A 21356-nucleotide genomic window follows, 5' to 3' on the forward strand; every position below is an offset into this window, starting at 1 on the left:
TCATCAACATTTTTATGGAAATATCTCTTGTGCCAAGGAGAGATCTGCTCAGAGCATGTGCATAATCAGGGTTAATCAGGTGAAACACGGACAGAACATGCGGTTCATCATAACAGGCTCCCCAAGTCTCTTGCCATCTCCTACTTAGCAACCAAGATACCTCAATTTCTTACTTCAAGAGAAACCAAGGTCATACCTTTTTCTCAATATCAATTCCAACTTCCAGAAATCCTAGTATTTTCAGTGTTTGTTCAGTCCATTTTGTATTACAGCTGTTCACGCTATGCAACTCTTCAGGAGACGTATTTGGTGTTCATTTTCCTCCAAACACATGCTCTCTGAAATACAACCACTAGTTGTTATTACTGTTTGCATGTGTCTGGCAACAATATCCTTAAGCAGACATACACTCATCAGCATTTTAATAGAAATATCACTTGTGCCAAGGAGAGATCAGCTCAGAGCATGTGCATAATCAGGGTTAATCAGGTGAAACACGGACAGAACATGCAGTTCATCATAACAGGCTCCCCAAGTCTCTTGCCATCTCCTACTTAGCAACCAAGATACCTCAAATTCTTACTTCAAGAGAAACCAAGATCATACCTTTTTCTTATTATCACCAAATGGACCAAACTCCATGACTTCCAGAAATCCTAGGAATTTCCTGAATTTGTTCAGCCCATCTCTGACTGCAATGGTTCCCTTCAAAGAACTCTTCAGAAGAAATATTTGATGCTTCTTGAAACCCATGCTCTATGAAAGAAAACCATTATGAACTGAACATAACTTTTGTCAGCCTAAAGGTTGCAGTTATGGGCAATGTATCATTATATTGTCCTTTTCTTAGCAATATGTGCACACAATTCAATGACTATACTGAGAAGCAGAAAACTGGAAGCTGTTAGGCAGAGCATGGGCAAATTAATAAATACCCTTCTCCAGCAGAAACATGTGCTATTAACAATCAGGCCAAGTCTAATGAGGCTAGGTTTTTAGCATCATAACTAATGGGTTTATTCCTCCCCCCCACCTTTTAGGTATGAGACTAACACGTTCAATTTTTTTATCATAGAACTTCTATTCAAAATAAAATAAAAAACCCCTTGAACCAACCTCTCCATTTTACCATTCTGTACTTTTAAATGAAAGTAATCCACATCATCTTTATGTGCCTCTCAGCCTTTCACCACATTGCTATATGCGCAGGCATTTGTACACAGCAAATGCTGGAAACAAATGTGTACTACAAGCAAGTTCAATTTGCCATTCTTATTCATATGCAGGGCTGCCTCTGAAGATAGTTGCTGATTTTTCTTTGTCCTTATTATGTATGCATTTTGTTTTTAGCTTGTATTTTTATGTTGCGAACCACCCTGAGATCTACGAACGAAGGTTGATATGCAAATTTAGTAAGTAATATTTACAGAATACACTTGCATAAAAGATCCCTAGGACTACATATGTCCTACCAAACCAAGGAGTTGCAAGCGTTCAAATCTCCACTCTGCCATGAAGGTCACTCACTCTCTCTCAGCCTAACCTCATAGGGTTGCTGCGAGGATAAAGTGGGGCAGGGGGAACAGCATATGTCACCTTGAGCTCCTTGGAAAATGCAGTGATATATAAATGCATTAAACACATACTTTCACAGTGCAAAACCAGAGGCACAAGAACTCCCCTTCACAAAAGGCTTACCCAAATGCAGGGATAACCATAAGATTAACTCCAGATGAGTGCATTCCAGAAGCACTGCTTTGATGATGCAGATGCTTCAGGTAGGAGCCGTCCATTTTTCCGCAGGCTGTAGAAAGCAAGAGACGGGGAGAGCATTAAGGGAGCACACAAGCAAGCCTCAACTCTCATTTGGAGAGGTTTGGCTCCAATTAAGTCACTAATGTAAAGTGAAGGAAGAACACAAGACTACAGAAAGGCTTAAGAAATACTGCCTTCTAAGGCCAGAGATTTAATTGCCTTTTCTCCTACCAGGCCTTAAGAACCTTTGGGCTTCTTTTTGCTATTTCTGGGGAATTGTTTATAATGCAGCATCTACACAACAGGCCTAAGCAAACCCACACTTATTTTTATCCTACTTTTGTACTAAAACCATTTTCACACCACCCATCAATAGGACCCAAACATGGCATTAAGCTTCCTAGTGTAGTAAACTTTGCTAAATATCTTGCCCCCCTGAAAAGACCCACCGTGAAGTTTTTTCCCCTCCTCATTACCAACTCAATGGGCCAGAAGAAAACTACTTCGGAGCGAGCGTGCCCAGTTTCCACCCCCGGACCAAACCTTAAAAGCTTCGTCTTCAACACGTAGCCCGCATTTCATTTCGTATCACACCGATGCAATTAAAAAAACGAACACGTGCTCTCTCCGGAAGGGAACAGAAGAGCAAGCCTTGATTTCTACTAGGTTCTTTTTCACGGGGAAATACTCGGCACCGAAAGCGCTTTCAATGGCGCAGTAATCGGACAGAACCATGCTGCTTTGGAAGCAAGCCCCACTGAAATCAGTGAAGAGCATACTCACGAGCACTAATGCTAGAGTGGGGTGCAAACGATCTGAAAACAAAAATCTAGCAGCCCAACCCCCACCCGCACCGTGACTCTTTCCAAAGGCATTACAAGAACGGATGGCAAGAACTAACCTGCGATTAAGAATGGATTCGATAGCACAAACGACAAATGCTTACCCAGCGCCAAAGAACCGCAAGGCAGAGGAAGAAGGTAGGCGGGCCAGGAAATACTGGCAGATCGCCTTGGCATTGGCTGAGAAGGCAAGCCAATCATCTCTCGAGAGACTAGGCGCTTTTGTGACACTGAAAGACTGTGAACGAGTCGTGATCTTACTGTTGCAAGTAGGTGGCGCTAATAAGGCCTTTCCTTGGCTTCGCTGCATCATTCAACCCAAAAAGGATACAGATTGTAAAGAATGATTACTTTCCATCAGCACTCTAAGGGTTAACCGTTAACCTAGTAGCTGGAATCTGCTTTTTTTTGTACACAGCTGCAATCATAGCTATGTGGGTGCCTGCGGTAGTTTCCCAGAAAGACAAAAAAAAAAAATCTTAACACCACTTTTCATGATATTCTTAGATTAATAGAAATCATTTTTATTTGTATTTACTGTTAAATTTCCACACTGCCTTTATTCTAAACAGCTTAGCACAGCATAGATCATAATATAAGAGCCTGTTAGATAGTATTTGAAATTAATTTATTCAGAGTTTCAGTCTGGGTTGGGGTGGTTTTTTTAGGACAAGGAAAGAAGGGGCAGAGATCTAAGACAAAATGTTGTTTTAGTTCTGGTGTTTGTGTACATTTCAAAATATAGCATCCTGATGCAGTCAAGGACTGGTTGCCACATCTAGAAACTTTTCAAACCACACAATTCAATAATGTCTCAAGATTAGTTTAGATAAGTCATGTTCTCAAATATCTAAATATCAATACCCCAAATGTTTGTATTGTTCTTACAGCAACTCCATACTGTTCTGGAAAACTGACTTACTTATAAATGTTGTTTCAAATGAATTCATTTAATTATTGTTTTCTTATGAAGCAAGGGCCTAGGCATGGACTAACGCAAACTATGAGTTCTATGTGTCAGTCTTATATGTGGTGTTGCTTCATTGCTTCTTTTTAGTGTCTAAGACAAAAATGTTGTTCCAGTTCTAGTGTTTGTGCACATTTCAAAATAAAGCATTCTGGTGCATTCAAGGACTAGTTACCACATGTAGAAGCTTTTCAGACCACACAATTCAACAATCTCTTGAGATTAGATTAGATAAGTCATGATGGTCAATAAATAGCAATACTAAATAGCAATACTTTTGCAAACCCCAAATGTTTGTATTGTTCCTACAGCAACTCCTTAATGATTTTATGACAAACCAACTTTAAGCAAGCATTTTCAAATTTGACCTTCTGGGTGTTGACATAAAAAGAGCCCTGCTGGATCCAGACAGACGAAGGCCAATTTATAGTTGTGTCCACAATGGTCAGCTAGATGCTGCCTGGAAGCCCCCAAAACAACATAGTGGCAATAACTGAAATGATAAGGCTACAAGGTTAACTGGATGACCAATTTAAGCCAGGGTCAAGCAACAGAAGATGTGAAATACATAATCATTATCACAGTTCTATATCTGCAGGTGAGGCAATGGATGTGCTGAGCCTTGTCTTTCCTAACTAATGAACTAAATGAGAGCCAACAAATTGAAGCTCAACAATTCGTTCCATCTCTTAAAAAAAAAAAAGGCTAACATGTCCACGAATGCTCTGGAGGGTGGCAGATGGGAATGGGCCTTTTCTGTAGTGGCTCCCCATTTGTGGAATGCTCTCACCAGGGGTTTTCAGCTGGTGCCTTCATTATACAGCCTTAGGAGTCAGGCAATAGTGTTCCTCTTAAATCAGGCCTTTGGCTGGTTGACATCCGATACCCTTTTAAAGGTGGTGTGGGAGGGGAGGTTATTGGTTAAATATAAAGCATATTTTGGGGGCCCTTGGGGTCCCCACACCTTGAAGCCCTTCTCTGTGCGCCCCCTCCAAAGGAGGTGCCGAGAGTGGCAACAAGAGAAGAGCCCTTTCTAGTAGTAGCCCCTGGTTGTGTCATGCTCTTCCTCATTAGGCTTGCCTGCCACTGATGTTATTAGCTTTTGAATGCCAGGCACATACATTTTTCTCCTGGCTTCTGATTCTTTGAATCGGTGCAATTTCTATCTGTTGCTTTTATTTTTTTATATTAAAAAATTATATCCCACTTTCCACATCATAGGTCTCAAGTGGCCTGTAACAATTAAGTGTACAATATACACAACTTAAAACATCGCTTAAACTTCCAAAATTTAAAGTCTAAAGAATTTAAAATCTCTCTCTCTCTGAAAAGAATAATAACCACTGGCATTGACCATTTTAACCGTCTGAGATGTGTTGTGACATGGGGTTTGTGATTTCAGCTCTCTTGACATAATATGCTGGAGACAGTTCTGTAGTAACACTTCTTTATTAAAGCAAACAAGACAGAACTGAGGAGGGGAGAGCTACATTTATAGGGACAGGGAACTAGCTAGAAAGGATACATTTTGGAGGGAACAATATCAGGCAATCACAGTCCTGCCTTTTGGAGGAAACCAATAAGACAGAGGATCCAAATACAGCAGCTTAAATGAACCAATAGTAGCTGTACCCTCTGGAACCAAAAGGCAGTTACTTTACTCTAATGCAAATACAGACAATAATAATACAGATATAAAATCCTTTGACTCAATACACAACAAGATGCATTCAGGATCCAAAGGCCAGAGAATGAGAGAGAGACAGAGAGATCCACTTCTTCAGTGCCATTCATAATCTTGTAAATGTCCATTTTTTAATTACTGAATTCAAAAGTCACAAACATGTTACACCTTTGTTACAAAATTATCAAATAACTGTGTCTTTCAGTGGCAGATCAGCCCACCATTCATCATTTGTGAGAAGGGATTGTGGAGAGAGAGAGACAGAGAGACCCAAGGATCTATGCCTTAGTCTAAGGTTTTTATTTCAACAATAACAATACAAGATAAATAAAGTTCCAACTCTACGATTCTATGATTCTATGGTTCTTTTTAATAAGTTTGAATTTTAAAATTACATTCTTAATTAGTCATGCACAGTGAAGCACACTCACTGGTCTGGCCATGGAAATCCCTCTCAAGATTAGATTAGGTAAGTCATGTTGGTCAATATCTAAATAGCAATACTTTCACAAACCCCAAATGTTTGTATTGTTCTTACAGCAACTCCTTACTGATTTTATGACAAACCAACTTTAAGCAAGCATTTTCGAATTTGACCTTCTGGGTGTTGACATAAAAAGAGCCTTGCTGGATCCAGACCAAAGGTCAATTTATAGTTGTGTCCACAATGGTCAGCTAGATGCTGCCTGGAAGCCCCCAAACAATAAGGTGGCAATATAAGGCTATGAGGTTTACATGATGACCACCGTAAAACAATTAAATTGTTCATCCAGTAAATCTCTCAGGGACAAGCAACAGAAGATGCAAAAGAAGTCAATTTGTTAGTTGCTTTATCTTGCCCTGGGCAACACTCACAGTAGTTTATCCATACCCGTATTAGATTATTTCATATCCATTTCTCCATGGCCTCCTAGGTCTCTTCCAAATCATCAGATTCAAATAGCATTTCAGTTGTCCCTTGCAAAAAGTCCTCCTTTTTGTTCAACATCAGTTTGAACCTAATAAAATTAGCTGAAAGTTCTACAGCACTGGTACATGCATCCATTCAAACTTAATACAATTAATGGCAAGATTACTTCACTATGTCCCCCAATATCCTCTATGTGAGATGAGGGGTTGAGAACTAAGTACAGTGGTACCTCAGGTTAAGAACTTAATTTGTTCTGTAGGTCTGTTCTTAACCTGAAACTGTTCTTAACCTGAAGCACCACTTCCTGCTAATGGGGTGCCCGCTGCCGCTGCGCCACTACTGCGCAATTTCTGTTCTCATCCTGAAGCAAAGTTCTTAACCCGAGGTACTATTTCTGGGTTAGCGGAGTCTGTAACCTGAAGCGTCTGTAACCCGAGGTACCACTGTATTCCAAATATGGCAACAGCATACATGTGTATAAATGCATTCAGGTATTATTATTATTTATTAAAACTCTGTATCACCCTTCATCCTAAGATCACAGGACAGTTCACTTTATAAAAAACAAAAAACAAACATGACATACCAACAAACAAAAGAAATACCCACCCCATTTTAAAAGGCTACAGATTGTTTAATTAGCCAAAGGTTTGGGAGCAGAGCACTTAATTCAGATCTCTTTTATGCATGGATTTTACAGACCTGGGATTCAACCCTTATGGAAACACTAACTGCAGTACAACAAGAATATCGTACCGAGGGGGGAAGAATCTTCTTTTCTTACGAAATGGTTTGATTTTATTGAATATGCACAATCCACTGAACATGCTTTCTGTCCACCAGCATCACATGGAATATCATGGAACGATTCATTTGTTTGACCACAACACTAGAAAATGGTATATATTCTAAGTTCCGCTAATGCTATATTTTTGTTCCTGGAAGACTGCATTCTGAGAAGGGGAGTGGGAGGGTTTTCTTGTGACTGTTATCTTCGTTTATCATCTGAAAAGAATCAATAAATGTGTCTTTTAGTTCCAATGTAGGTGGAGCGGTGTGTAGTTTCTCATTAACCCATAGCCTCTTCCATCCTATATAAACAGCAACTGTTCATACATGTCCCTCATTCTCCACCTAGAGAAGCAGCTGCCACCTACTACAAAACTTTCTGTGTGAATACCACGAATACCGGTAAGTCTTGGAGGGATACTGGGCAGGAGGGGAGAGAAACTACTTTAGAATTTGGGGCATAAGGGAGAGAGTACTTTTTTGTGGACCTGCACTCTAACTACCTCTTTTTATAAAGGATATTGTCAGAGCCGCCCGAGGTCCCAGCTCACCAAGGACCAACGCTGCTTCGTTGTTTAGTATAAAAGTCTTTATTGAAGTTCAGTTTCACTTCCACAGCCGCGGCGTGCAGCACTACGTCTCAAACCCTAGACCGCCGAAGCTCCATCTGAATCTCCTCCCCCCTGACACGAGTTTAAGATTCTAGCCTTGCTCCACCTCCTCCTTTGTTCTTTCCTCCTCTGGGTCCGCCTGCCCGTCGGGGTCTCTCCCTTCCTAGACTCCTCTGACGCTGAGTCCCCTGACTCTTCCCCCTCCCTCCTTCGGGCTTTAGGACCAGGCTCCCAATCCGGGTTTCCTGCTGTCCCGCGCGCCTGTACATTTGAACTTGGCGCGCGCGCCCAGCCTCCCACTTTCCTTCTGACCGTTACACTGCTGTCACTGCTCCCCCCTTCGGGGAGGCTAGCTGGAACTGACCTCCCCTCCGTTCCCCCACTTTCCGATGGAGGCGTGGTCAGCCCTGACACATCTTCTCTCCCTGCTGGAGGAGAGGCTGGCCCTGACACATGTGACTCTTCCCCCCCACTACGCTCTGGTGGGGAAGCTGGTCCTGATCCCCCGCTGCTGCCTTGGGAGTCCCCGCTGGTCCCCTGCTTCTGGTGCGTCCCCCCTGGGACCCCCCTTGCCCTCACCATTGGCGCCCCCTTCTGGGAATCTTCTGATTCGCTGGAGAGGCTCATGGAATCTCTCGGGTCACAGTCATACTCCCCTACGCTCCCCTCGGATTCCTCCCCTTCGCTCTCCATTTCCTCTGTCCCCTGTGCTTCTGCTCCTGAGCCCCTGACAGATATAATCATAAACTCTAAGGTTTTTATTTCAGCAATAACAGTACAAGTTAAATGAAGTTCCTTTTAATAATCCAACAACCAGTCTACTAAAACAGACCGTGTATTCTAGCAAAAAACCTTGAATCTAAAAATGACATTAATGCATATTCAAGCAGAATCTCTCTTTGCACAGCTGAAGCAAAATCCCTGGGGGTTCCAGGTGGTGCTTCTTTGTGGACCTGTAGTCTAACTACTTTTTTATAATTATTGAGTGCCAATGATATTCCCTGTGTGATATTGAAGTGACATGGAGCCTTCCCCAGTGGCGGAGGAAGGGGGGCGGCCCCCCAGGTGTCATCTCTGAGGAGGTGTGACAAGAACGCACACCTCAGGGGGCTCGCCCTGCCACCCCCAGGCATGCACCGCCATCGTGCTGCCGCAGACGCATGTGGAGGATGCGTCTAGAGTTATGGCACCAGAAGAAGGAGATAGGAATAGCCACTTCTTTAGTGTCATGCATAATCTTATAAAATTCTGTTATGCCCCTGTTTTTATATTCCTGAATCAAAAACACCCAAATGGTGGAGTTTAGTGGCTGATCAGACTACCAGCCCTTCTTGTGCAGAGTGAGGAAGAGACCCAAGAACACAGGATCTATACCTCACTCTAAGGTTCTTATTTAAGCAATAACAGTACAAGTTAAATGAATTTCCTTTTAATAATACAACAACCATTCTACTAAAACAAACCACGTATTCCAGCAGCTGAGTTTGAATTTAAAAATGACATTCATGCATATTCAAGAACACTTTCATCTGCCGAGCTGTAGCAAGATCCCAAGGTGTTCCAGGGACTCACCCAGTGCTCCTTTGGAAAATTGAAGGCATGGTAGAGACTGTCGTAGCTTTAAGAAATATGATTTATACACATACTTAAACCTTCAGTCTGCATGGAGGGGGTGCAGATCTTACAGCATGGCAATCCCAAGCAGGGATGCTCATCTAGTCTTAACAATCTGCACCTCCTGGACACGTTGGTGTTAGAAGGAACAATTCAGATGCCACCAGAAAATACGAGGGGGGGAAAATTGGGAAATCTCTTCTCTTCCCCCACAGCCCCCATAGATGTGTACTTCCATCCTCTCCTAGCTCTGAACCGCAACAGTCTAGCACTATAGTACTTTTGCTGTAGAGCATTAACTACCGATGTTGAGGGTAGGCAAGTAAGTTTATCTGCCCCTTCCAGTGCGGTGTGGGTGAAAGGATGGTGTCAGTTTATTCACACAGTGAGATTTTGCTCCTCTTTCCAAGATATTCTGAGCTGTTAGGCAGTCTCTTCCCATCAAACTGAGATAGGAAATTTAATTCGAACAGCAGTTACCAGCATGGCACTCATGAGTGCCTGGGTGCCCTCGTATGGTGCTCACAAAAGGTCTCGGTAAATATCCCCTCAAAATCAACTGGCTCAGCCTCTCCATTTAATGGGGCTTCAGTATTGAAGGCCCACTCTTTAATATGTTCTGAACAAGGGAGAGGTGCAAAGAGCTTCTCTTTGTGAACAAGCACAGCAGTGATGGATGTCGGTGTTTTAGCCACACTGAGCCTTCAAACAAGTATTGATTTTCTGCAAAATCTGGATCTTTCATTTCCCAAACAGCCATTCCCTAAAATCATAAGGCAAACTGCTTTTAAAAGTGATCAGCCTGTTAAACACAATTTATATTCCTTGGAAGGGGTGGGTTGGTCTCCTATCAAATAGAGAGAGAAATAGATAGAGAAATATGTCTTGACAAGCAGAAGATGTTTGGTTTGTCTTTCAAAGCACCTCACAATTAATTAGTAATCATTTACCTTTGGCATCATATTTGGCACTGGCAGGTATAACAGTATCATAAGCAATGAGACTGTTTCCCAAGAGGTCTGCAAATTCTGTTAATTCTTTCATTATCAAAAATAATATAATAATAAAGTAATTACAAAGAGTAAATGAATGATCAATTTGTGAAATCTTACTGAATACATTGCTTTCTTTTCCTAGAATCAAGCACCATGCCAGAGATAGTCCCTAAGAACAAAGCCCCAGGGGTTGATTTCTGTGGGGTAGATAAATATTACTACATTGTCCGCTCAGACCTGGGCTGCTACATGAGATCCACCAATTTCCATGAGGGCAAAGACCTTGAAGTGTTTAGCCTGCACAGTTCCTGCACAGGAGGAGAACACTACTTAGCCCATGAGGATGACCTATTCTACATCATCAAAGGAGACAACTATCGCCGTGTCAGCAACATGAATAAAGACTTAGGTTCTGTAGTATACAGCCTCCATCCCAACTGCCGTGGAGGGGACCATTACCTCTCAGCCTTTGGATCCTTCTATATCATTTTCCAGAAAAGAGGTGTTTACCGTCGGGTCAGTAATATGCATGAAGATACAGATGCAGTTGAATACACACTTCACCCAGCTTGCAAGGATGGTCTCTATTACTGGGGCATCAAGGATTACTATTACTTTGTAAAACCCCATGATGAATGGGGGGTCCAGTACTATAGATGCACCAACTTCAATGGAAATTTGGATGCTGTTACATACTCCTTCCATAGTGATGTTGTGAACATGCTCCCTGGAGGAATGGCTATTAGCCGAGGCCCAGCTTATGGTAAGTGGGAAGCTATCAAGACCATCTCCAATGACTCCAACACTCCCATTGTATGGAATAAGAAGATCACTAAGAAAGTGGGATACACCAAGCAGAAGATGAGCAGTGTGGAGCACAACTGGAAGGTTTCCATGACTGCATCATATGAGTCAGGTGCACTCACTGAGGCCATTGCCAAGTACCAGTTCTCTCTCACTGCTGAGTATGGTGGAAAGAGTGTCAACACAGAGCAGGAAGACTGGAATGAAGCCACTGAGATCGAAGAAGCTATTAATTTGACCCTGCAGCCCAATGAGAAGATGTACATATGGCAATACCAGCTGGGTTTGGGCAAGGAAGCGATCTTGTTCTGCCGTGATATGAAATTTACGAGTGATTCTACTCCACCTACAGATATTCCTTTGCCACCTTCCAATAAGTGAAAAGAAAAGTGTTAGGCCAAAAGGCACCTTCAAAGGCTTCCTCTCTATTATAACATTTAATTGATTACTATGGGCTAATATTTAGACAATCTAGAGCTCTCATAAGGGGGCGTTAGCTGAGTAGGATATAAACATGCATAAGCTAAACACGAAGTGAGGTTAATGATTACTAGACATATTATATACTTTCATATGGACATACATATCCTGCTAGGCTACTGTTAGAAAAGCATATCCAATATGTGCATGATGCAGGTGACCCAAGCTGAATGCCTTTTAGATAAGCTACTATTTCCCTGGTGCCTATGAATCCCTTTGCCAAATTTGTGCCTTCATCTTAATTTGTACCTGCTGAACTCTGGAATCTGTCCCAGTGTTATACAAATAAAATAAAATGAATAATCAATGGTTTAAAAATGTGTTCTGTGGCGCTTTTCACACTTGTGTACAAAATGATTTTCAACATATATTTTCCAGAAGACACAAATACCTTCTTCCTTTTCCAGAAGCTTTTTTCCAGAGGGTATTGAGGCAGTGGGGAGCTCTGTTTACAATTTCATGCTGGTGTGCCGTCAGAAACCCTCACTTTTTTACATCATAGTTTTTAGCTGGCACCAATTTTGAGGGTTGGCTTAGTTCAGAGATGGGTCCAGGGGCCTGATCCAGCACCACAAGCACATGTTTATGTCCCCTTCCCAACCAAACCCAAAATCCCCCTAATTCGGCAGCAGCAAAACCAATCTAAAGATCAGACACAGTGTTCAGGTGGTCAGAGAGATTTATGCATGTGTCCTGTGTTCACAGGCATGAGAGTGTGAGGTGACCACAGCCACTTTGGGTCACTCACCAATGACATACTGGTCCTGGGAGGCTGCCTAAGGTGAATGTGCCCTTATAGCTAAAAGCAATAGCTCTTTTAGCCCTATCCCCTCCCTGTCCTAGAGGAACAAGAAGGAACATTTCTCTTTACCATTTGCCATTTGATTACTAGCCCTAATTCAAATGCTGGTTTTGACTCATGTGGTTCAGAATCTCAGTACCTCAAGGACCTCTTATATCAACCTACCTGAGCTTTGCAGTGATCACTTGAAGCCCTTGTCTGTGTGCCCCCTCCAAGAGAGGTGCCGAGGGGGGCAGCAAGAGAGGAGGCCTTGCCAGTGGTAGCCCCTGGTTGTGTAGTGCTCTCTCACATCAGGCTTGCCCACCACTGATGTTCTTAGCTTTTGAATGACAGGCAAATACATTTTTCTCCAGGCTTCTGATTCTTTGAATGGATGCAATCTTTATGCATTCCTTTTATTTATTTATTTTAAGAAATAATATCCCACTTTCCACATCATAGGTCTCAGGTTGTCTTTAACAATAAAATGTACCATGTACACAATTTAAAACATTACTTTAACTTCCAAAATTTAAAACCTCAAGAATTTAACATATCTCTCTCAGTAAAGAAAAACAACCACCAGCAGTGAGCGACAGCACAACAGCACTTTCTCAACCTCACGTTGGGCCAGCCCTCAATTAAATATAGTGTGACCACCTCAAGGTACACCAGTTACACGAATTTCTACAATTTACCTCAGATTATCTAGTGGGGGACATGTATGAGGTAAAAATGATTTAGAGTCTCAGGCAGGAGTTGCTCAAACAAACAAGAAAAGTTTTATTAAGCAAAGGAAGTTTATGACACAAAGTGGGTCGGGAAACAAGTTCTTTCAGGTAGAATTTAACTTATTTACTTTAACTATAAGATGTCTCAGGTTTAAACATAACACTTTAGGCATAACTCTTCTTAAACTTCAGTTACTAAACATCAGTTGGTTCACTTCAGGTAGATAAATATTCAGGTTTCCAGAAGAGATGGCAAAATGTTCAAATCAGTTTCGGTCACTTAGATAATACAGGCTGGATACCTGGAGGTCTCCGCCTACGTCAGCCAATCGCCCAATCTCATCTGGGGAGGCGTTGCCAGAGGATCGGCCAGGTACGGGGAGGGACCGCCCTGCCCACAGAACAGAAGGTGAATCTTACCTGCAAAGCAGTGTCAGTTGGCTCCAGAACTTCTGCCCTCCCTCAGTTAAGCCTCCTTTTGCAGGTTAACCTTTAACAGGTATGTGGGTGCTGCTATGTCATGGTCACTGTTGAAGGGCTGGAAAGGAACTTTCCTGCATTGGCAGCTTTTGCCTTTCCTTTACTAAAACATCACAACTTTGGCAGTTTCAGGCCTTGGGCGGAATCCTTTAGTCTATCTTCCTAAATGGGAGGCGGGTGCATGAAGCGGTGACCCACGCCCACCTTGCGGTGGTGTTCCCGGGGTTCCCCGTTAAATGGGTCTTGAGGGGAGGCAGTGGCCATACGCAGAGAGGTTGTCATTGCTCTCCCCTGCAATGGCGGCAAAACGAGGGGCAGGCTCTCTGCTTGAACATATGTTCTCCAGAGCCAGCCCAATCCCCACACATTCTGGATAACCCAGATGTCTCTCAGGTCCCTGGCTGGGGACTGGGAAGGATAAACGTCCAATGCCTGAGCCAAGGTCTCCCTACATCTGAAATGTAATAAAGATGTGGTCAATTTTATTCTCATAGCACGTTGTCTTGAGTCAATATTCCACTGAGGGGTCACCTGGGGTTGGGGGGACTTCCGCCTGTCCACGCAATGCTTTCAACTCTATACCACTTCCTTCACAGCTTAATACTTTGGCCAAACTGACACCCAGGTAGCCTGAATTCCCACAGGATCTGCCTCTCCTGGCTCAGACTTAGCCCTCCCAGGACACTCCTGTCTGGATATCTTCCCCAGACCCTCAGCCTGGTCTCCCTATCCAAGCTGTGAGGCTCTGTCCTCTCGCTATGGATGGTCTCCTCAGTGTATGTATGTTTAACGTCACTCAGAACCAGGATTCTCTATCTCCAACCTGAAACCTGTCTCTCCTCCCAAAACAAAATCCTCTCCTTTTCAACTGCCTCCCCTGGAACCCCGGCCAATCAGAAGCTGTTCTTCGTTAACTATTTGCTGGCAGGAAAAAGAAAATACTTGGCGACCCAACGTGCCCAGCAAACAAACTTTTCCATCACACAGTGACCATTTTAACCTTCTGAGAAGCATTCAGGATGCAAAGGCCTCCTGAATTAAAACAGTTTTGACCAGACCTCTTGAACTCAGTAGGGAGAGTGTCTGCCTAACTTCTTGTGGCAGGAAGTTCCATAGATTTGAGTCCACAACACTGAAGGCACAACTCTTTGTTGACACGAGACACGCTTGTGGTCCATAGAGAAGCATTAACCATGCTTCCCCCAGTGACCTCAGGGATACCTCAGGCTATCTCTGAGGTATCCTGGATGTAAAGTATTCAGGGATTTGTACACGAGTACAAGAACCTTGGGGACGCAGGTGGCGCTGTGGGTAAAACCTCAGCGCCTAGGACTTGCCGATCACATGGTCAGTGGTTCGAATCCCCGTGGCGGGGTGCGCTCCCGTCGTTCAGTCCCAGCGCCTGCCAATCTAGCAGTTCGAAAGCACCTTCGGGTGCAAGTAGATAAATAGGGACCGCTTACCAGCGGGAAGGTAAACGGCGTTCCGTGTGCTGCGCTGGCTCGCCAGATGCAGCTTGTCACGCTGGCCACGTGACTCGGAAGTGTCTGCGGGCAGCGCTGGCTCCCAGCCTATAGTGTGAGATGAGCGCACAACCCTAGAGTCTGGCAAGACTGGCCCGTATGGGCAGGGGTACCTCTACCTTTACAAGAACCTTGAGTACAACTCTGAAGCAAGCTCGTGGCTGAGGCAAAGTCAGTGGAGGTCTTTTAACAGTGATACCATGTGTTCATGGTGTTTGCGGTGGTCATCATGTTTCATGGCCTGAGACATTTTGGCATCTGAGGTGTGCCTCAGAATAGCCTCCCTCCCCCCATTTCCACCAGGGAAGAACAGGTGAAGGAAGATGTACATCAGGGACAAGGGAGGAAGAAATATTGACCCCTGCTGCCTCAGTACATCCTGCCGCCTGAGGATTTCCTTATTGCATTGTTGGTAGATGAACACTTTTAATTTTTCCATATTTTTAAATTGCATTTGATTGATATTTATGGTGTTTTCAACTATTATCTTCCGGGGCCAAAAAACATGTGATGCAAAATAGAAAGCACATCAGGATTTGTACTTGCGTGTTGAGTCCCACAAGCCACCCCCCAACAAATTCACACTTCACACATCAATTTTTGTTTAAGGTTTTTGGCATAATTTTGGCCACAACTTTATTCAACATACAAACATGTGAGTGGTTGCTTAGGCATTGGTTATGACTATCTGTCCTTGCCCTCAGGGACAGAGCTGGCCTTCCGGACACCAGCGGAAGCCAGCGTGGGAAACAAGTATTGGGTGAGAAAATGAAGCTGGGCAACAGACCCTCACCTCTCACCCTCATGTTCCTTTGGGGCTTGCACGGCCCAAGTCCGACTCCGGGGACAAGGACGAAAAGAATGGCAAGCCCCTGGATTCCTTTAACGGAATTCCCTTTCCGCACCATTTGGAGGGGTAGGCACTTACCCCTCCAAGAACCAATTTAACCAATGCCTAACCGCCAACCTTACAAGTTGTGACGATTTGCTACGCAGTAGGCAAAAACCAAATGGCACCAGCCAATCAGCCAAATGGCAAAATTCCTACCAGGCCCCCGCTCCAAGGCGGACGACCCCATGACAGGCATAGCAAGGTCAAGCGAACACAAAACCCCCCTTATTAAAGGGAGGGAGGGCGGGTGATCCGATGCAAACCGGCCAAGAGGACGCCCACGTTGGGCGTCCTGAATTTAAGGACTCTGACCCCTCCTACAAATTAGCAACAATCCAAACTCCCCAGCAACCCAATTTAACCTCTTAAATGCTAGGGTTCTTCCAAATCTGCACAGTCATGCAGGGTGGCCTGTTCCCCCAACCGCAACACGTGCTCTCTGTTATGGAGAACACGCTTTATTTATATAATAATGAAGTTAATGGAAATCAACATACGTACATGGCCCCTGATTAACCTTAGGAAACAAATTTTCCTTTGTGCCTCAGACAAACTGAAACTTACAGAGTGTATTTTTGCTTACAAATCCTATCTTAAGGGTGTATTTGTGTAGGAATAGGGTGAGCCTGTGTCCTGGATTCAGGAATTAAAGTATTAACCGCAACAAAACAATGGCCAGACTGCCCAGGTAGTGCAATCAATGACCATTATCAGGTCTCCTCTGCTGTAGACCGCCTCCTTCTGTGATGTATGTATGTTTTAGAGGGGTGGTCTTGGGCTACAGGGTGTGCAGTTTTAAAAGTTTATTTAAAGACTGCTCCATTGTTCAGGGTTCTCCTCCCTCCTGTGTGTGGTGAGTGGGGACCCTGTTGCAACAGTTTAATAAAGATCAGGCTTACTAGCTGCTTTGCTTCTCAGTATACTCTGGTTGGCCTCTGTTATTTTCTCCCACCAATGGGGAACCCACTTCAGGACTCTATACGGGCTCTTGGATACCCCATAAGGGAAAAGGAGCTGTTTTTTCTTATTACATTGGACTGAGGGGTACTGAACACTGTGGTGTACTGTATATACAACCTTAGCATAGGATGGGGGAACTCAAAACATCAACATTCCAAGAGATCTTGCTCCCCCATTACCGTATTTTTTGCACCATAACACTCACTTTTTTCCTCCTAGAAAGTAAGGGGAAATGTCTGTGCGTGTTATGGAGGAAATGCCTACGGGTGGCGGGGGGGGGGTCTGCTGCAGTCGTGAGCAGAGGATCCATGGTTCCCCTTCCTTCTCTCCCCCGTGGCTCACTTTGAAACAGCAAAGCGGGAGAAGAGCCGCTGAGTGGGGAGGAGAGAGGGACAGAGAGCCTGCTTCTTTAAAGGAGCAAAGCGGGAGAGGAGAGGAGCCGCTTACATGAGTGTAAGCGGCTCCTGTCCAGTTGGTTCCTTTAAAGCAAGCAGGCTCTCTGTCCCTCTCTCCTCCCCACTCAGCTCACTAAATAGCAGCAAAGTTTTTCAGCTCACTAAGCAGGGGATGAGCGGGGAGGAGGGAGAAAAGCAGAGCCTGCTTGCTTTAAAGGAGCAAAGCGGGAGAGGAGAGGAGCCTTCTCCCCTTATACCCCTCTTCTTCATTATTAGCAGCATCTTTCTCCACCCACCCCACACGTGCTCCTTCTCCCCTTAAACCCCTCTCCTGCATTATTAGCAGCATCCTTCTCCACCCACCCCACACGTGCTCCTTCTCCCCTTAAACCCCTCTTCTTCATTATTAGCAGCATCCTTCTCCACCCACCCCACACGTGCTCCTTCTCCCCTTAAACCCCTCTCCTGCATTATTAGCAGCATCCTTCTCCACCCACCCCACGCGTGCTCCTTCTCCCCTTAAACCCCTCTTCTGCATTATTAGCAGCATCCTTCTCCACACACCCCACGCGTGCTCCTTCTCCCCTTAAACCCCTCTTCTGCATTATTAGCAGCATCCTTCTCCACACACCCCACGCGTGCTCCTTCTCCCCTTAAACCCCTCTTCTGCATTATTAGCAGCATCCTTCTCCACACACCCCACGCGTGCTCCTTCTCCCCTTAAACCCCTCTCCTGCATTATTAGCAGCATCCTTCTCCACACACCCCACGCGTGCTCCTTGTCCCTTGAGTGCTTTTCCTTCCCTCCCCACTTAAAACGTGGTTACAAAGCACGGATCCACATGGATCCTCAGGATTTTTGCACTGGGTCACCCCAAATTCACCATCAGATCACATAGCATGTCCATGACTACATCTTGCACCAAAAAAATCACGCACCCACTGTTGCCTGGGGCCGCAGTCATGCAAAACGTGGTTACAAAGCATGGATCCACATGGATCCTCAGGATTTTTGCATTGGGCTACTCCATACTCACTGTCAGATCACATGTCTGTGGCCACAGCATGAACCACAAAAATCATACAGCCACTGTTTCATTTAGAATATTTTTTTTTCTTGTTTTCCTCCTCTAAAAACTACGTGCGTGCTATGGTCGGGTGCGTGTTATAGAGCGAAAAATATGGTAAGTTTTTAGAGAATCCCCGAACTCAGCTTTTTGTTTTTAATTATATTTTTAATTACTCATGCACCCTTAAGCACACAAAATGGGCTAGCCATGGACCCACCCCCTAAACTCTAGAAATTAATAAATGGTAGGATTTTGACTTATTGGGATAGGACAGAATAAATAGGAGGAATTAGCCCATGCAAAACGACCTGGCAGCTGTGACAGAGACAGGGGATTTGGAAGGTTGCGAGGGTCACTGGGTGTGATGCCACAGGAAGAGGGGGGCGGCTTTGGCATAAGGCCTAGAATAGTAGGAGGTGGGGGGAGGCAGAAAGATCTGTGCTGGCTGGCTGAAATCTTTTTGTGAGAGATTCCTTGGATTCCAGTGCTGAACTGCTCTTGGGGTTTATTAGGGGCTTGTTATATGGACTCCCTCCAACTAAATTCCTGTGTAAATATGTGAATAAATCATGTTTTTTAAAGTTTTGGCAGCATCCGTCATGTCTTCAGTTCTTATAAGGAGGTTGAGGGCCAAGCAGATCCCAGCAGCCAAGGTCTTGCCTTTGTTTAGCTGATGGGTAGGCAAACTAAGGCCTGGGGGCTGTATCCGGCCCAATCGCCTTCTCAATCCAGCCCGCAGATGGTCCGGGAATCAGCCCATTTTTACAGTAGTAGAAGGTGTACTTTTATTTAAAATGCATCTCTGGGTTATTTGTAGGGCATAGGACTTCGTTCACCCCCTCCCCAATATAGTCCTGCCCACCACATGGTCTGAGGGATGGTGGACTGGCCCACAGCTGAAAAAGGTTTGCTGACCCCTGGTTAGCTCCATCAGCAGGCAAAGGAGGGAGGGTTCTGGCCACCAAGGTAGGGAGGGTCAAGGAATTTTTCATAAAGTGCCCGCAGGTAAAGTCTGGTGGCAAGATTTGGATTTGGAATATGCGGCAAGAGATGGGGTAGACTGGACCACAGAGAGAAAGCAACAGAAACTCTTTTGGGACTGGGAGTATGAGTTTGGAGGTCCTGACCCAAACCCTAGGAGAGTTCTAGGAAGACTGAATGTGTGAATTAACCAGAATAGACTGGGAACTGTGGGCGGGACTGTTGGATTTACTTAAGAGGAAGAATTCTATGGAAACTCCAGGCAAACTACTGCAGCAAAGGGAGTTGTTTCTGGCTCTTGGGACTGTGGACTGATTCACAAAGAGGCTCTTCCTGCAAGATCAACAAATATTTTGCAATGTTGCGAAGCCATTTTGTGTTTCCTTTTCTTGCATGCTGGTTTAAGGATTTCTTAAGAATTGCTCATATAATATTTGTGTGTGCCTGAAAGTTGTTTTGAAATGCAGAACTGACTGGAGCATGCACCAGAGGGAAGAGCTGGCGATGGTATATTGGTGGACTGGAAGAAGTGGTTACTAGGTTAGTGATGATTTGTACCCAAATACCACCAGAAAGTTATTTCTGGGACAATGAAAGCTTAGATCAAAACTACCGCATTGGCCCAAATATAAGCCACACTTTTTTTCCAAATTCAGACTGTGAAAAGTAAGTGCAGCATATATTTGGAACTGAGTCGCTGCGTGCCTGCGTCCCAGCACCACCACCTCCCGGCACTACCTCCCCATACTGGAGCTGGCCACCCCTCCCCCATTCAGGGTGTTAGTGCCAGGAGGTGGGCCACACCCACACATAAGCCTTCAATTTTAAAGGTGTGGATTATTTGCGGGGGCGGCTTTTATTCGAGCCAATACAGTATGTTCTGTGTTAGTTTCTGTTTTGCCACTGAGCAGCTGCGTGGAGTCACAGGACTCTGTTTACATTTCAGATACTCCAAGCTATTGGAAGTCTCACGGGAGACTAGAGACGGATGTGACGTTACTGGTTTCCTGTTTCCTTTGTTCCTTTGTTCACTTGCTCTCTGCTTTCATAGAGAGAGGATGTATATTTCTTAGCTGTCAGCGTGGTAAGAAATAAAGCACAGCATGTAGCCCAAACCTCTCGTTTCTTCCCTGTGCTGTGGACTCTGCTGCATGAGAATGTGCCTTAGAGCCTCATCAAAGGCTCGAGGTCGTTAATTCTTTGTCGGAGGCGGTTCCGGAGACTCGGTTTTTATTTCAACAATAGCAATACAAGATAAATAAAGTTCCAACTCTACAATTCTATGATTCTATGGTTCGTTTTCATAAGTTTAGATTTTTAAATTACATTCTTAATTACTCATGCACACTGAAACAAACACACTGGTCTGGCCATGGAACCCCCTCTTGAGATTAGATTAGGTAAGTCATGTTGGTCAACATCTAAATAGCAATACTTTTGCAAACCCCAAATGTTTATATTGTTCTTACAGCAACTTCATACGGATTTTATGACAAACCAACTTTAAGCAAGCATTTTCAAAAGCCTGTTCTAATTTGACCTTGTGGGTGTTAACATAAAGTGAGCTCTGCTGGATCCAGACCAAAGGTCAATTTATAGTTGTGTCCACAATGGTCAGCTAGATGCTGCCTGGAAGCTCCAAAACAACACAGTGGCAATAACTGATATGATAAGGCTACAAGGTTAACTGGATGACCAATTTAAGCCAGGGTCAAGCAACAGAAGATGCAAAATACCGTATTTTATGCACCATAACACTCACTTTTTTCCTCCTAGAAAGTAAGGGGAAATGTCTGTGCGTGTTATGGAGCGAATGCCTATGGATGGCGGGGGGGGGGGATCTGCTGCAGTCGTGAGCAGAGGATCCATGGTTCCCCTTCCTTCCCTCCTCCGTGGCTCGCTTTGAAACAGCAAAGCGAGAGAAGAGCCGCTGAGTGGGGAGGAGAGAGGGACAGAGAGCCTGCTTGCTTTAAAGGAGCAAAGCAGGAAGGAGAGCCTCTTATACCCCTCTTCTGCGTTATTAACAGCATCCTTCTCCACCTATCCCACGCATGTTCCTTGTCCCTTGAGTGCTTTTCCTTCCCTCCCCAAT

At 44.4% G+C, this 21356-nt stretch overlaps 1 protein-coding gene and 1 long non-coding RNA gene across 3 annotated transcripts in view; one reads left to right on the forward strand and one right to left on the reverse strand.

The window, feature by feature from the left end:
- Positions 1-762: 762 nt before the first annotated feature.
- LOC310748474 lies at positions 763-2823 on the reverse strand. Its single transcript, XR_014541333.1, has 3 exons — positions 2657-2823; positions 1699-1804; positions 763-1555 (listed from the first exon to the last, which is right to left on the reverse strand). It is a non-coding gene; the product is annotated as an uncharacterized lncRNA (long non-coding RNA).
- A 4215-nt stretch (positions 2824-7038) lies between these two features.
- The window catches only part of LOC310748428 (uncharacterized protein), a 39963-nt gene continuing 25645 nt past the window's right edge, over positions 7039-21356 (forward strand). Inside the window, exons 1-3 of one of the 2 annotated variants that reach the window (XR_014541320.1) lie at positions 7039-7057; positions 7262-7349; positions 10310-11510. Coding sequence is in view for 1 of the 2 variants with exons in the window: in XM_083584226.1 (XP_083440352.1) it covers positions 7055-7057; positions 7262-7349; positions 10310-11352 (1134 nt within the window). In the remaining variant the exon portion in view is untranslated. Of the gene's footprint in view, positions 7058-7261; positions 7350-10309; positions 11770-21356 lie in introns of those variants that run through there. The other variant, XM_083584226.1, reaches the window with a different exon arrangement.

This window comes from Podarcis filfolensis (assembly GCF_964270895.1).
Source record: "Podarcis filfolensis genome assembly, chromosome: 13".
Classification (NCBI taxonomy): Eukaryota; Metazoa; Chordata; class Lepidosauria; order Squamata; family Lacertidae; genus Podarcis; species Podarcis filfolensis.